This window comes from Capsella rubella, unplaced genomic scaffold (assembly GCF_000375325.1).
Source record: "Capsella rubella cultivar Monte Gargano unplaced genomic scaffold, Caprub1_0 scaffold_8, whole genome shotgun sequence".
NCBI lineage: Eukaryota > Viridiplantae > Streptophyta > Magnoliopsida > Brassicales > Brassicaceae > Capsella > Capsella rubella.
In genome coordinates this window covers 520,688-534,194 of record NW_006238916.1, presented here as the reverse complement: position 1 = coordinate 534,194, position 13,507 = coordinate 520,688, and the positions used below count along the sequence as shown (strand labels likewise).

General features: G+C 34.6%; 3 protein-coding genes and 1 pseudogene across 4 annotated transcripts; 3 read left to right on the top strand and 1 right to left on the bottom strand.

Annotated features, from left to right (window-relative positions):
* Window positions 1-470: 470 nt before the first annotated feature.
* LOC17876926 lies at window positions 471-1,572 on the top strand (annotated as a pseudogene).
* Window positions 1,573-2,562: 990 nt separating this feature from the next.
* On the top strand, window positions 2,563-8,219 carry LOC111829581 (disease resistance protein RPS6-like). Of its 2 annotated transcripts, XM_023778987.1 has the most exons (7): window positions 2,563-3,046; window positions 3,162-4,278; window positions 4,374-4,709; window positions 4,813-5,211; window positions 5,840-7,040; window positions 7,129-7,327; window positions 7,774-8,219. In XM_023778987.1, exons 1-5 carry the CDS (start codon window positions 2,574-2,576, stop codon window positions 7,007-7,009), a joined length of 3,495 nt encoding a protein of 1,164 aa, XP_023634755.1. In that variant the 5' UTR covers window positions 2,563-2,573; the 3' UTR covers window positions 7,010-7,040; window positions 7,129-7,327; window positions 7,774-8,219. The 2 variants fall into 2 exon arrangements, with proteins under 2 accessions (XP_023634755.1, XP_023634750.1); XM_023778982.1 differs by lacking the exons at window positions 4,813-5,211; window positions 5,840-7,040; window positions 7,129-7,327; window positions 7,774-8,219 and having other exon boundaries at window positions 4,477-4,579.
* Window positions 8,220-8,654: 435 nt separating this feature from the next.
* Window positions 8,655-9,949, top strand: LOC17876760 (membrane protein PM19L). The gene is made up of 4 exons (XM_006281132.2): window positions 8,655-8,833; window positions 9,182-9,401; window positions 9,538-9,583; window positions 9,741-9,949. The coding sequence occupies exons 1-4, from the start codon at window positions 8,707-8,709 to the stop codon at window positions 9,819-9,821; spliced, it is 474 nt and encodes a 157-aa protein (XP_006281194.2). The 5' UTR covers window positions 8,655-8,706; the 3' UTR covers window positions 9,822-9,949.
* Window positions 9,950-10,457: 508 nt separating this feature from the next.
* Window positions 10,458-13,403, bottom strand: LOC17875031 (transcription factor GTE12). The gene is made up of 10 exons (XM_023782875.1): window positions 13,322-13,403; window positions 12,217-13,003; window positions 12,065-12,128; window positions 11,887-11,990; window positions 11,736-11,796; window positions 11,555-11,638; window positions 11,332-11,456; window positions 11,176-11,242; window positions 10,983-11,092; window positions 10,458-10,879 (listed from the first exon to the last, which is right to left on the bottom strand). The coding sequence occupies exons 2-10, from the start codon at window positions 12,970-12,972 to the stop codon at window positions 10,658-10,660; spliced, it is 1,593 nt and encodes a 530-aa protein (XP_023638643.1). The 5' UTR covers window positions 12,973-13,003; window positions 13,322-13,403; the 3' UTR covers window positions 10,458-10,657.
* Window positions 13,404-13,507: the final 104 nt, after the last annotated feature.

Genomic DNA, 13,507 nt, shown 5'->3' with positions numbered 1-13,507 from the left:
TATTTCCTAATCTAACATAAATTTTTTTCTTTTTATTTTTCCTAAAATATCATCTTCTTTTTCTAAAATATATGATAGCTTTTTATTATAGTTTATAAACATAAATTATTGTTTTTGAAAATATCACAAAAGAATATTATTTAGATTAAATATGTTTGAATATGTTTAATTTCGAATTTAATTGTCAATAATATTTCCATAAATAAAGATAATTTTTTTAAAAAAAATTTCCCATTTTTTTAGTTATCCTTCTAATTGTATATACTATGCTCACTTTATACAAAATGCTTCCCTTTTAATAGTATAGATTCTGGTAGCAAACCATATATATAGTTTAAATATGGTAATCTAGAGTTGCATCAATATTTTTAGTAGATAGATTTATATTTTAAACTTAACTTATTTGTTAATAAAAAGAGTGGTATAGGCGAGAGTTAATATTCTGAAACCCTAATTTTTTATTTGATACAATGACGATGATGTCCGATCTTATCCAGGATTTGTTAGAGGAGATACTCTCTAGGGTTCCAACAACATCTCTGAGAGCAATGAGATCTACTTGCAAACGATGGAACGAATTATCCAAAGATCCGAGTTTTTCAAAGAAGCATTGTGGTAAAGCAGCCGAGGGGATTCTGGTGATCATGTTAAATGATTTTAGGGCTTGTTCGATGAGCGTCAATCACCACAGAATCCATAACAACAAATACTTGGTAGATCCATCTGTAAAGGAGATATGTACGTAATTCATTTGTTCAAGTCTCTCACTGCGATGGCTTGTTGTTATCCTTCACCAAGGACAGCAATAACCTCTGATTTGGAATCCTTATTTGGGACAAACAAGGTGGATCAAACCCACAAGTAACTACAACTTGTTTGATAAGTATGGTCTCCGATACGACAACAATAGTAACCAAAAAATCTTTAGGTTTTTAAATTATTACGATTATGATACTAATGAACGAATGGTTGAGTTAGAGATCTTCGATCTCAAATGTAATATATGGAAGGTTCTTGAGGTGGTAACTCCCGAGTGGCATAGGCCAAACAATTGTTGTGGGGGCGTGTCCGTGAAGGGAAATACTTACTTTGTTGCTGAGGAACGACGGGGAAGAAGAAGGCTGTCAAATGTTTTAATTTGCTTTGATTTTACGAAAGAGAGTTTTGGATCGCATCTGCATCTGCCATTTGAATATCATTCTCAAGATGTTGTGACTCTATCTTCTGTTAGAGGAGAGAAGCTTACAATGTGTATTAAAGAGGCGTAATGCAAATGAAATGGAGATATGGATAACAACTAAAATTGAGCCCAACTCGGTGTCTTGGAGCTACTTTTTGAAACTTGATAGAAAAGTTTTCAGTGATAGACTGGGGAATATATATTTGAGTTTCTTCCTCGACGAGAAGAAGAAATTAGCAGTGATTTATTGTAGAGACAAAGAACAAATAGCCAACTTCGCAGCTTACATGATTGGAGAGAATGGTAACTACAACGAAGTGCATGTGGGAGAATCTACAACATTTTGGCCACTTGTGTACTCTTATGTTCCAAGTTGGGTGCAGATCCATTAATGTCTTTATAAGGATGTTTCTTTTTGGAATGCACTCATTTTTACTCTTTGGCTTTTATTGTATTAGATAGGTTTAGTTTAACAGAGAATTCGATAAAACCAGATTGCTATGTCATGTGGGAATTTCATTTATTTATATGACAAAGATCGTATTTGATTAATATTCCAATTCCAAAAGGAAAGATCGAGGAAGTTAGTTTGGTTATATGCTACACAATTGCGTAATACAAAAGTCATAAGAAACAGAGTAATGAAAACAAAGGTAGCGTCTTCCATACGCTTTCTTCACAACCCTAAATCAATTAAACTGCACATCTAGCCAGAAGGAAAGTAAAACAAAAACAGAAATGAACGTCTCTGTTTCGTTTTGTCGTCTTTATTTTTTTATCACCCATTCAACTACTTGTGTATTCGTATTGGTACGTAGTTTATTATTCTTTTGTTAACTCAATTTGCTAAGTTTATTCAATAATATTTTGAGGACTTTTTGCTAATTAATTATCATAAATCTAGGATTTGATCGAATCTGTCTCCACTTGTGATTTTATTATACTCTTATAGTAAGTTTCTTTATTGTCAAATTATATTATAGTGGAGAACAGACCATAAACAAGCATCATTAGCTAGTATAATCATATTAATTTAAGTCCCTTTCCTTCAATGATGCATGCATGAAACGACCAACCACTAATGACGCTTGCTTTGGGTTTCATTTTCATTTCCATAATAACGACGAAAATATGAATTGACCCAATTAAAAAAACAATTTGGATCCATCAATGGCTATCGTTGCTTTTGTAGCAGATGGATTCAACTTGTACCTAAGTTAAAAGTCTCCGTTAGACTTGGTTCACGAGACTCGACGTACATGCAAGCTTCCTTCTCCTTTCCATGAAATTTACAGAAATCAAAAAATCTACTTCTAACGTTCTCTTACTTCTTTTAAAAGCTATTGTTCTTAAACACTATCAGCCGCAAGATTTTTTGTTTCTTCTTAGCTTAATGGCTTCTTCTTCCTCCTTTTCACCACGCAATTGGGTATACGATGTTTTCCCGAGCTTCAGTGGGGAAGACGTCCGCATAACTTTCCTCAGCCACTTTCTCAAAGAACTTAACCGGAAACTAATCATTTCTTTCAAAGACAACGAGATCGAGAGAAGCCAATCACTCGATCCGGAGCTTAAACAAGCGATCAGGACTTCAAGAATTGCGGTTGTTATGTTTTCAGAGAAGTACGCATCTTCAAGCTGGTGTCTGGATGAGTTGTTGGAAATCGTGAAATGCAAGGAAGAATTAGGTCAACTGGTAGTACCAGTTTTCTATGGTTTAGATCCATCTCATGTCAGGAAACAAACCGGAAAATTCGGAGAGGCTTTTGCAAAGACTTGTCAGAGAAGAACAGAAGATGAAACCAAGCTTTGGCGGCAATCGCTGACCGACGTAGCAAATCTTCTCGGATATCATTCTCTAAACTGGTACAACTTTTTTTATATATCATTTTTTGTACATATTGATATGTGACAATTAGTACTTTTTAGTTATATATATATCATTAATTTGTGTGTTATAAATGATATGTAATCTTGTCAGGCCTAACGAAGCAAAAATGATTGAAGCAATTGCCAATGATATATTGGCTAAACTAAACTTAGCTCCATCGAAGGATTTTGAGGACTTTGTCGGAATGGAAGATCATATTGCAAAGATGAGTGTGTTATTGGATTTGGAATCTGAGGAAGTGAGGATGGTTGGGATTTGGGGCACCTCAGGAGTTGGCAAGACTTCCATTGCAAGAGTTTTATACAACCAACTCTCTCGTCAGTTCCAAGGTAGCGTTTTCATAGACAGAGCTTTTGTATCAAAGAGCCTGGAAATTTACAAAAGTGCTAACCCGGACGACTATAACATGAAGTTGCATTTGTTGAGAAATTTCTTGTCTGAAATTTTAGACAAAAAAGACATAAGAATAGATTGTTTAGGTGAAGTGGAAGAGAGGCTAAAACACCGAAAAGTTCTTATCTTAATCGATGATTTGGATGATCAAGTTGTGCTAGATACTTTGGTCGGTCAAACTCAGTGGTTTGGAAGTGGGAGCAGAATCATTTTGGTTACAAAAGACAAACATTTTTTAAGGGCTCACAGGATTGATCTTATCTATGAGGTATGTCTCCCATCTCAGGAGCTTGCTCTACAGATGTTCTGTAGATATACGTTTCGACAAAACTTTCCACCGGACGGTTTGATGGAGCTTGCTTCTGAAGTTGCGTTATGTGCTGGAAATCTTCCTTTGGGTCTTAAGGTTTTGGGCTCATATTTAAGGGGTAGAGAAAAAGAGGATTTGATAGATATATTGTCGAGGCTTCGAAATGGTTTGGATGGAAAAATTGAGAAAACACTAAGAGTCAGCTACGATGGATTAAATGACAAAAAAGATAAAGCAATATTTCGTCACATTGCATGTCTTTTCAATGGTAAAAATGTCAATGAAATAAAGTTGTTATTAGCACACAGCGGCTTGGATGTTAATATTGGGTTGAAAAACCTTGTTGATAAGTCTCTTATACATGTAAGAGAGGATATTGTTGAGATGCACTCTTTGCTACAAGAAATGGGTAAGGAGATCGTGCGCGCACAGTCCGATGAACCAGGAGAAAGGGAGTTCCTTATGGACTCAAAGGATATATGTGATTTACTAGAAGATAACACTGTAAGTTTTGTTTGTGTTCTTTTCATAAATCCCGTTCTGTAAGATTAAAGTTATGTCATTTGAGAAATTATATTGGAAATTCATTATTATCTCAGGGTACCAAAAAGATAATAGGTATATCATTGGATATGGATGAGATTGATGAACTCTGTATACATGAGAGTGCTTTCAAAGAGATGCGTAATCTCCTTTTTCTAGAAATTTACACTAAGGAGTGGTATGAACGAAGGTTAACAACAAGACAATGTGACCAAAAGAAAGAAGTGAGATGGCACTTACCGGAAGGCTTTGACTATTTACCCCATAAACTTAGGTTGTTGAGGTTGGATGGATATCCAAGGAGGTATATGCCTTCTAATTTTTGTCCTGATAATCTCGTTACGCTCCAAATGCGAGGGAGCAACCTCGAGAGGCTATGGGAAGGAGTTCATGTAAGTATTATCCAAGATTATATAACTATAAAAGAAGAATGCTTAGTTTACTTCTTAAATGATATTGCTTTCAAGTGATGTATGTATCTTACTTCTACCTCAGACACTTGGAGGGCTCAAGAAGATAGATTTAAAAAAATCTATACATTTGAAAGAAATTCCAGATCTTTCAATGGCCACCAATCTCGAGAAACTTGATCTTAGTGATTGCTCAAGTTTGGTGGAACTTCCTTCCACTATTCAATATCTCAATAAGCTGAAGGAGTTAATCATGTCAGGATGTAGTAATCTGGATACGCTTCCCAATGGAATCAATCTCCAATCTCTTGATAGGCTTGACCTTCAAAGATGCTCACGGTTGAGTATTTTTCCTGAGATCTCAACCAACATCTCAGTGCTCCTTCTAGAGAAAACATGTATTGAAGAATTCCCCTCTCATTTGCATCTAATGAATCTTGTTATTCTTAGTATGATGAGTGAGAACTTTTGGAAAACAGTTCAGGTAACCTTATCGTTTTTTTTCCGTTGGACTTAACGTTATATTTTTGAGAATTTTCAAGAAATGCCCATTTTGGTCTACATTTTTTAAAATTATTCATTTATCTATCCATTTTGAAAAATACCCTTTTTCAAATATGAAAAATTATAAACTTTTATATAGTTGATAAGGTACATCGAGATCATTATTACTACTGGAAGACAAAATCCAAATATTTATAAGGTTTTAAAAGCTTCTAAACGATATTTATAAAGTTTTTATAAGGTTTTGAAAAGGTTTACAAGATTTTTATAAAGTTTTTAAATGATTTGTAAAAGGTATTTATATGGTATTTATGAAATATATATATATATTTATATTTACACATATATAAAGATAATTTGTGTCTTAGAATATAAGCTTACACATAGTTTTTTTATAGAAATTCCAAGAGTTATTTTTCTAAATTTTTTTTTAAAAAAATACTTATAAACTAGAGGTTATAAAATAGAAATTAGAGCTTTTAGAGTTCTTTTTATTTCTAATTAATTACTCTTTATAGTAACAGGCAGTACTTTTTAAGTTTTAAAACGTATATGTATATAGAGGATTTTGTGAACTGACAACTCTATTTTATTAATTTTTGGTTTAGCCGCTTGCACCTCTCATGGGTATGCTGCCTCGCTCTATAAGGAGATTGTTTCTCTCGGATATTCCAAGTTTGGTCGAGATTCCTTCCTCTATCCAAAATTTCACAAAACTTGATAATTTGCAAATTACTGATTGCATAAATCTAGAAACTCTTCCCACCGGCATCAACTTTCAATATCTCAGAGACCTTCATCTCAGCGGATGCTCACGGTTGAAGACTTTTCCTGATATCTCAACCAACATCAAACAACTCTCTCTAGAACGAACAGGGATAGAAGAGATCCCTTGGTGGATCAAGAACTTCACGAAGCTCACATACATAAATATGGAGAAATGCAAAGATCTAAAACGTGTATCCCCAAACATTTACAAACTGAAACGTCTAATGGCTGACTTTTCAGACTGCGGGTCATTGACTGCAGCTAGTTGGAATGGTAATCCAAGTGAGGTGGCAATGGTAACAGACAATATCCACTCTAAGTTTCCAGTTCTTGACGAGGCTTTCTATTCTGATCCACATCCAGATAGTAAGGCCAAGGCCAAGGAAATTTGGTTCCATTTCAAGTTCCTCAACTTGGATCCAGAAGCTCTCCTTGGCAACCCATTAATTATCTTTAACTCCATGATCTTGTCAGGTGAAGAAGTGCCTTCATATTTCACTCACCGAACTTGTGAAATCTCTTTGACCAATATCCCTCTACTTCAAACCTCTCTCTCCCAACAATTCTTCAGATTTAAGGCTTGCGCAGTGGTTAGTTTCGACTCTTTGTCCTTACCTTGGAGATATGGAGTATATATCCGTGTAAACTGTCGGTTCAAAGACAGACTTGGGAACAGCTTAGATACCTTTGGTCGGCCACATGGATTTGGAGTAGATAAGAAGGATAATCATTTGTTTATATTGGACTGTCGTGTACCTCTAAACAAAGATAACGCTCCTCTTGCTCAACTGAACTATGATCACGTGGATATGCAGATTCAGATTAGAAAGCTGGATCGATTGATGTCATACAGGTATGACTATACCTTCAAACTGAAAGAATGGGGAATACGATTGTTAGACGAATGTTCATTACCGGAGAACCGACTTCCACATGTTTGTGAAGCCAATGAAGACAATTTGGTTAACAAGACTGAGCACAGTAAAGATTGTGTGTTGAGACAGTTGTGAAGAGACAGAGACAAATTGGAAGCGACTGCATGTAAGGGTTAAGCATGAATTGCACATTATACTATATAGCTCACAATTCTTTTTCCGGATCAAGATCACAATATTTATTGCTTTTGCAGATTAAGTGAAGGACCACTCAAGAAACCTCTGCTTTGCCTTGCCTCTAATACCCAGAAAGAACACGAGACGTCACTTTGAAGTTTGAATCTTTGGTTGTGAATATTTGAAATAAGCAGTTTTCTCAGTTTTAAACTATAATGGAGAATATGTGCAAGAGTCTTCAATGTCTCCCCTAGCTGAAGAGACGTACGTTTTCAGGTAACCCAAAAATCTTATTTATTTTAGTTCCCACATCAATTGTGATTAGTTTGATAGATTCTGCCACCGTTCACAAAGACTTTGTTTCATTTGGTGATTAGTTTCTTCTGTTTTGATTCTTTTTGTGCTTTGTTTGGGTTGCACGTATAGTCTATTAATGGAAATAATGGATCATACACCAAGAAGAAAACCTCTTATCTTGTAGTATCAGACAATGAGACAATATAAGACAAGTTTAGGATTTGTTGTCTTTTCTACCTCTTCAATGGCTTATTCCGATCCTATTATTGTTTTTCCTCTTCTTTCTAAACTATTCTCATGCATGTATTAAACACACATTCTCTTTTGATAGTAGAAGTGAACAATATTTACAAATATTATAGTCTTTTTTAGATTTAGAGATGGTCAAATTAGTTAGATAATGTAATGAAATGTGATTTGTGCAGCTTTATCTTGCAAAGGATCTGAAACACCAATTATAGTAAGGTCACATGAGGTCTGCTATGTTTGCTGCATCATGTTTAGAAAGGCTGCATCTGTGAGTAATCAGTTGAGAGAAGAGAAGATTCACAAAATGTTGAGATTATACTTTGGGGATGATGATAATGATTTTTTCTAGGCCGGGATGATTTGGCTTTACTTAGTTTCGATTGTAAAAGGAAATAGCAACATTCAAATATATTATGATCAATCCTATGACTTCTCCTATCATTACTACTATTATATTCTCTTGTAATCGATTAGGATTGTATGACCTGCTTCCCAAGGTATCTCCATCGATGGTTCCCTCCAATAACTTCTTATACACGTTTTCTATTTTTCTTTGTCTTCAAATCTGTAAAATGTATCAAAATTTTGTCCTTACATACTTATGACTAGAATGTTTCATTCTTTTTTGCCATCAGAGTATAATATGTGAATTATATATAAAAGAAAAGAAAATCTAAAAGTAACATTATTTTTTTGGCCAAAATAAATCTAAAAGCAACATAGAACAAGAAAAATACGAAAGAAATTAAGTGAACTAAAGAATCTTGACGTTTCCAAAGGTTTTTTTTTTGTTTTTTTTAGTTCAAACTCTATTTAATAATTTTCAAATATTTTATTATGTGCCCTGTGAATGAAGCAAAATATGGATTCTTTGGAGACATAAAAAGTTAACCGCAGCAACTCAGCTTTACAACCTGCAGGAACAAGAACTAAATGACCTTTAAGAATCAAGAAAAAAAAACAAACAGCCTTAACCAAGAAAAGCACCATTAATCTAAACTCTCTTGAATGAATCTATATATAAACCCTAAGCTCTTAAGATTTAACAAAAAACAAAACAAAAAAACATAAGCTACCTCTTGAGTCATTTCACATCCAAGAAAAAAAAAATGGTGGAACATCAGATGAAACCAGTGGCCTCTTTTCTTTTAGTTCTGAACTTTTGTATGTATGCCATTGTTCTTGGAATCGGCGCATGGTCCATGAACAAAGCTATCAACCATGGCTTCCTTATTGGTAAGTTGATTTATTAAATTTTCTTCCTTTTTCTTTTTTCCTTTCTTGGTATTAAGTTCTTTGATCGACTAAAGTGTCGTCTTTATATGAATTCAATCTAACTTCTTGCACCCATTTAGTGTCTGATTAAAAACAAATCAGTATTTATGCATGCAAGTAATATATATGTAAACACGTTTTGAATTTGCATGATTCGTAAGAGAAAGATCGAGTGCTTTACGTATGATGTAAAACCTCTGTAAATAAATTCATAAATACTTTAGTTACATTTATTGAAACTATAGCTAAGACAAGGCTAATGTCATTATTACTAACCATTTCAATATATTTTTTTCCATGGTAATCAAGGTGCGGATTATAGTCTTCCGGCTCATTTCTCGCCGATACATTTCCCAATGGGTAACGCGGCAACCGGATTCTTCGTGACGTTTGCTTTAATAGCTGGAGTTGCGGGAGCTGCCTCGGTTATCTCTGGCGTCAGTCATCTCCAGTCATGGACTACAACGAGTCTCCCGGCAGCTGTATCTGCCGCCACCATTGCTTGGTCGCTCACACTTTTAGCCATGGGGTATATATGGACATTAACACAACACTTTTGACTCAATGTTTCAATCTGTTTTTTTTTTCATTGATTTAGTATAATTTAATTTCTACACAAAAATGATTAACAAACATTTGTCTCTTTAATATATGTTCTTGTGTAGATTTGGCTGCAAGGAAATTGAACTTGGGATGAGAAATGCTCGTCTGGTGAGTAAACAAACCTCTATTAATTATTGTATATCATTTTATTGAAAAAATTTCATCATCATAGCAATTGTAAAAATGTAAAACGATTATTAAAATTAAAATTCTGTTATTTTGAAAACTGTATAACTAAGTTAACTCATTTTTTATATCGTTGCAGAGAACAATGGAAGCATTTCTAATAATACTTTCGGCAACACAACTTCTCTACATTGCTGCTATCTACGGAGTTCGAAAATAAATCCAAGAAATCATTTAAATTCTTTACTTCTTTTTCTTTGTTTTGTAATTTCAATTCTTATCCAATTTGATTGTTTGAAGATGTAATTGTGTGGTTTGAATTTATTTGATTGGTTTCCACTGTAAAAATTTTCTCATTTATATTTTGTTTGTGTCCGACTATAATGCAGTTGTGTTTTATTATGGTTTAAGAACAGTTGATAAAAAAAAAAAAATTACCCTCAAATAGCACTAAACTAAGTATTTTGGACCATTTTTATATACACTCCATAAATTTCCAAAATAACACTAATTAACATAACTACAATATTTTAAATTTTTTAAATGTTTGAGTTGACTAGTTTACATTTTTTTTTTTAACTATACTAGTTTACATTTAAAGTATAGATTTTAGGGGTAGGGTTTAGGATTTAGAGTTTAAAATTTAATTTTGAAAGTTTAATCATGAAATATAGCACTATATTTAGAATTTTGTGGAGTGTGTGCTAAATTTTGAAAAAAACTTATTTGGGCGTTATTAATAAAATGCCCTTTTTAATTTGTGTATACAGAAATTAAAAAGAGATGAAGGGAGTAGTAACACATGAATAATAATTAAATCATGGAAATATATCGCAATATGGATCATTACGCCATCTAAATTAATTTACTAATTTTTCATATGAGAAACAGACGGTGGTACTATTTACAAGAGAACAAAACACTAAACTATACATTATGTTATGAACATTCAATAATTAGCCACGAGCATTTAATTTTAACAAAAAGTTAAGATCACAAGCATTCGTGTTCTGGTCAAAAATTACACCCAAGAGGGTCTCGTCTAGAGGCAAAATTCTAAAGGATCTCTCCTTCCTCAAGATCGTCCATTCTCTCATAACAGATCTCTGACCCAATCTCTTCCAGTTCCATATGATCATCATCACTTTTTAACACAAGACCCAACTCTTCTTCAAACAGCAACCGAGTTCTTGCCAGACTAAAGTAACCAGAGACTTCAAAAAAATCTTTCTCCAATTTCGAGGGGTTGTTATGTTCAAAATCGTAGCTTATTTTCATCTGTAGACATGTTTACAGGATATTAGAATCACGGTTCTTCGATCTTTTTGAAACAGAGTTTTGAGGAGCTGCAAAAACGGTTTTTTAAGATTCCGCAAAATACCTTTGCAAGTTCAAGCCGTTGTCTATCACGTTTTTCTTTCAACTCCGCTTGTGCCCTCATTTGAGCAGCAACCTTAGCAGCTCTCATCTCGGCCTCAATCCTAGCTTTCTCTGTATGTTTTTTGAAACATAAGAGACAAAACATCGAAAGGTTTGAGCCTTTTGTAGTTCCATTAGAACACGTAATAGGGTACCTTCACGTTGTGCTCTTTCCATCTGTTCCTTTTCTATCTGTATTCTAATTAGATCAGCTTTGTTATTCTGTCAATAAACAAGACAACAACTTTCAGTAAAACATAAGTTGTCCAAAGTCACTGTTTAGTCAATTAGGATCAAGAGAGTAATGAAACCTGGTCAAGGACTTTTCTGTGTTTAGCTTTTAGAATGGTATCTGCATATTGAGCTTTGATTATTGCAGCACGAAGAGCCTTCTCAGGAGGTACTGGAGGCAGAGCAGGAAATGCCGTTTTCAACTCTGTATCAATAATAGGATGGTTTTAAGAAACCAAACTATACAGAAAAGAGGAATTCTTCAGATTCAATTGAACTCATAAGAGAGGAAAAACAACTTACCATTATCCAACAGAGCACTGTTTGAAGGTTTATCAAACTGAGAATTGACACCACCATTTCTCTCATTCCTTGAAGTCACAGACCCTTCATTCATACAGAAATTAAAGGTATACTGTTTACAAATAGCGATAGCAGAATAAAATTTTGAATGAAACTAGGAATATAGCTTAAGATTTCTCACCATTGGATTGAGGCTCTAACTCACTAGCCTGTGATCCTGACGTGTTCTTTACTTGAGAATACTGTTAGCATTGAAACATGAATTCCTATTGTTAGTGCAAGACTGAGAGGAGATTAAATTTATCAGAGACCAAGATATAGTGTATATATACCGTTAATGAAGAAGCTTCACTTCCGGATGAGCTACAGGACTTGAGGCATATGCAAACAGTCCTACCACATAAACCACATCTACAGGCTGCAGTTCGAACTAAGTCTGCATGTCATGCGAATGATAAGCTCCAATGCTTAGAAGCCACAAAGCAGAATATATTTTCTCCAACAATGTACCTTTGGCTGGGATTTTCAGAGCTGAATTGTCTCCAAGGCCATGATCGAGTTTCTTAGTCCTCGACTGAAAATACCAAATATATGACAATCCTATTAGTAAGAAACTTAAACATGATAACAGTAACAACTCTAGGATTCCGATCTTATCGTACCTTCGTTGCTAATGCTTTTGGCATTACAGCAAGAGTATCCTTTTTGCTCTGCACTTTCACTGGCTTTGATGAAAGAGATCCCTTTTCGGAGTTCCCTTTTGCTGGTTTTTTCAATCCCACGGAGAAAACCCCAGAGGATGCTGATGTTCCAGGGCTGCTCTGTATTGGACAATCGACTTCAACTGGCTGTCTCTTAGAAACTTCTGTAACTCCAGTCCGGGGTAATTTCGAAACCTTTTTCTTCTTCAGTGATTCCCACTTGACCTCAAATACCTCCTTAATTTCCTTTGCAGACTTGTGAACCCAATTATCCGTTGGATTATACGCCATCGCATTGGCAAAAGTTAACCGAACATCTGCTGCAAACTCATCAGCGTTACCATACCCGTTCTTCAAAAGCTTCGATTTGATTGTGCCTAAATCCATTGGCTTCGATATGACAGAGAAGTAATCAGGAATCTTCAAACGAACAGGATCCACAGGCTTGTCAAAAACCCATCCAACCTGGTGATCCATCAAACCCCTCAACAATGCCAAACACTGACTAGACAAATCACTGTCCAACTTCTGCTTCTTCTTAGCTTGAACATCATCAATCTCATTAGTAGGTCCACGCTTCTTCGAACGCTCAGCGGAATGAGACAAGTCTTCACCTAACGAATGCTCAATTTTCTTCTCACTACCCGGAAAAGTTTGGAAAGTTCTGACAGAACCTTCAGGACCAAACTTTATCCTAAGCTTGGGTATTGCAATCATTCTTACAAAAACATTCAACGAAAACAAACACCTGTATGCAAAACAAAACAAAAAAACAACTGAAATTAGGGTTTATCTACGCGATTGCACAAGACTCGAAATTAGGGTTTATACATCAAAACGAACAAAATCGATACCACAAATAGATACCCATCAAAATTCCGACCAAAACCTTACTAATCTCTGTTAAAAAATTTCTCAAAATAGAAAAAGACGAACTAGGGTTTATCAAATTTGCGATCGATAAAACCCTTGGAAAAGGTTGGAACTTTTAACTTTAAGAAACGAATTCGATAAAAACGTATACGATTTCTACAACGGGGAAAAAAAAAAAGCCGAAGAAGCTTACCAGAGGAAGAATAAATGGAACAGTGAGAGAGATTTTGGAGTGGAAGGAATCAGTGTTATGAGAAGGAGGAAGACAAAACGGCGATACAAGTTTCTTTTTTTTTCTTTGACACGAAGAGATTGTCTTTAAATATGTGTTACAAAAACGCGTATAACTAAAATATTCTACTGTATCTATACCGTATTA

Coding starts and splice junctions, on each gene's coding strand:
- LOC111829581 (XM_023778987.1), top strand. CDS start 2,574: ATGGCTTCTTCTTCCTCCTTTTCACCACGCAATTGGGTATACGATGTT. Junction 3,047..3,161: donor GGATATCATTCTCTAAACTG/GTACAACTTTTT, acceptor TAATCTTGTCAG/GCCTAACGAAGCAAAAATGA. Junction 4,710..4,812: donor GGCTATGGGAAGGAGTTCAT/GTAAGTATTATC, acceptor CTTCTACCTCAG/ACACTTGGAGGGCTCAAGAA.
- LOC17876760 (XM_006281132.2), top strand. CDS start 8,707: ATGGTGGAACATCAGATGAAACCAGTGGCCTCTTTTCTTTTAGTTCTG. Junction 9,402..9,537: donor CTCACACTTTTAGCCATGGG/GTATATATGGAC, acceptor GTTCTTGTGTAG/ATTTGGCTGCAAGGAAATTG. Junction 9,584..9,740: donor GGATGAGAAATGCTCGTCTG/GTGAGTAAACAA, acceptor ATATCGTTGCAG/AGAACAATGGAAGCATTTCT.
- LOC17875031 (XM_023782875.1), bottom strand. CDS start 12,972: ATGATTGCAATACCCAAGCTTAGGATAAAGTTTGGTCCTGAAGGTTCT. Junction 11,639..11,735: donor GTTAGAGCCTCAATCCAATG/GTGAGAAATCTT, acceptor GTATGAATGAAG/GGTCTGTGACTTCAAGGAAT. Junction 11,243..11,331: donor ACAGAAAAGTCCTTGACCAG/GTTTCATTACTC, acceptor GTTTATTGACAG/AATAACAAAGCTGATCTAAT.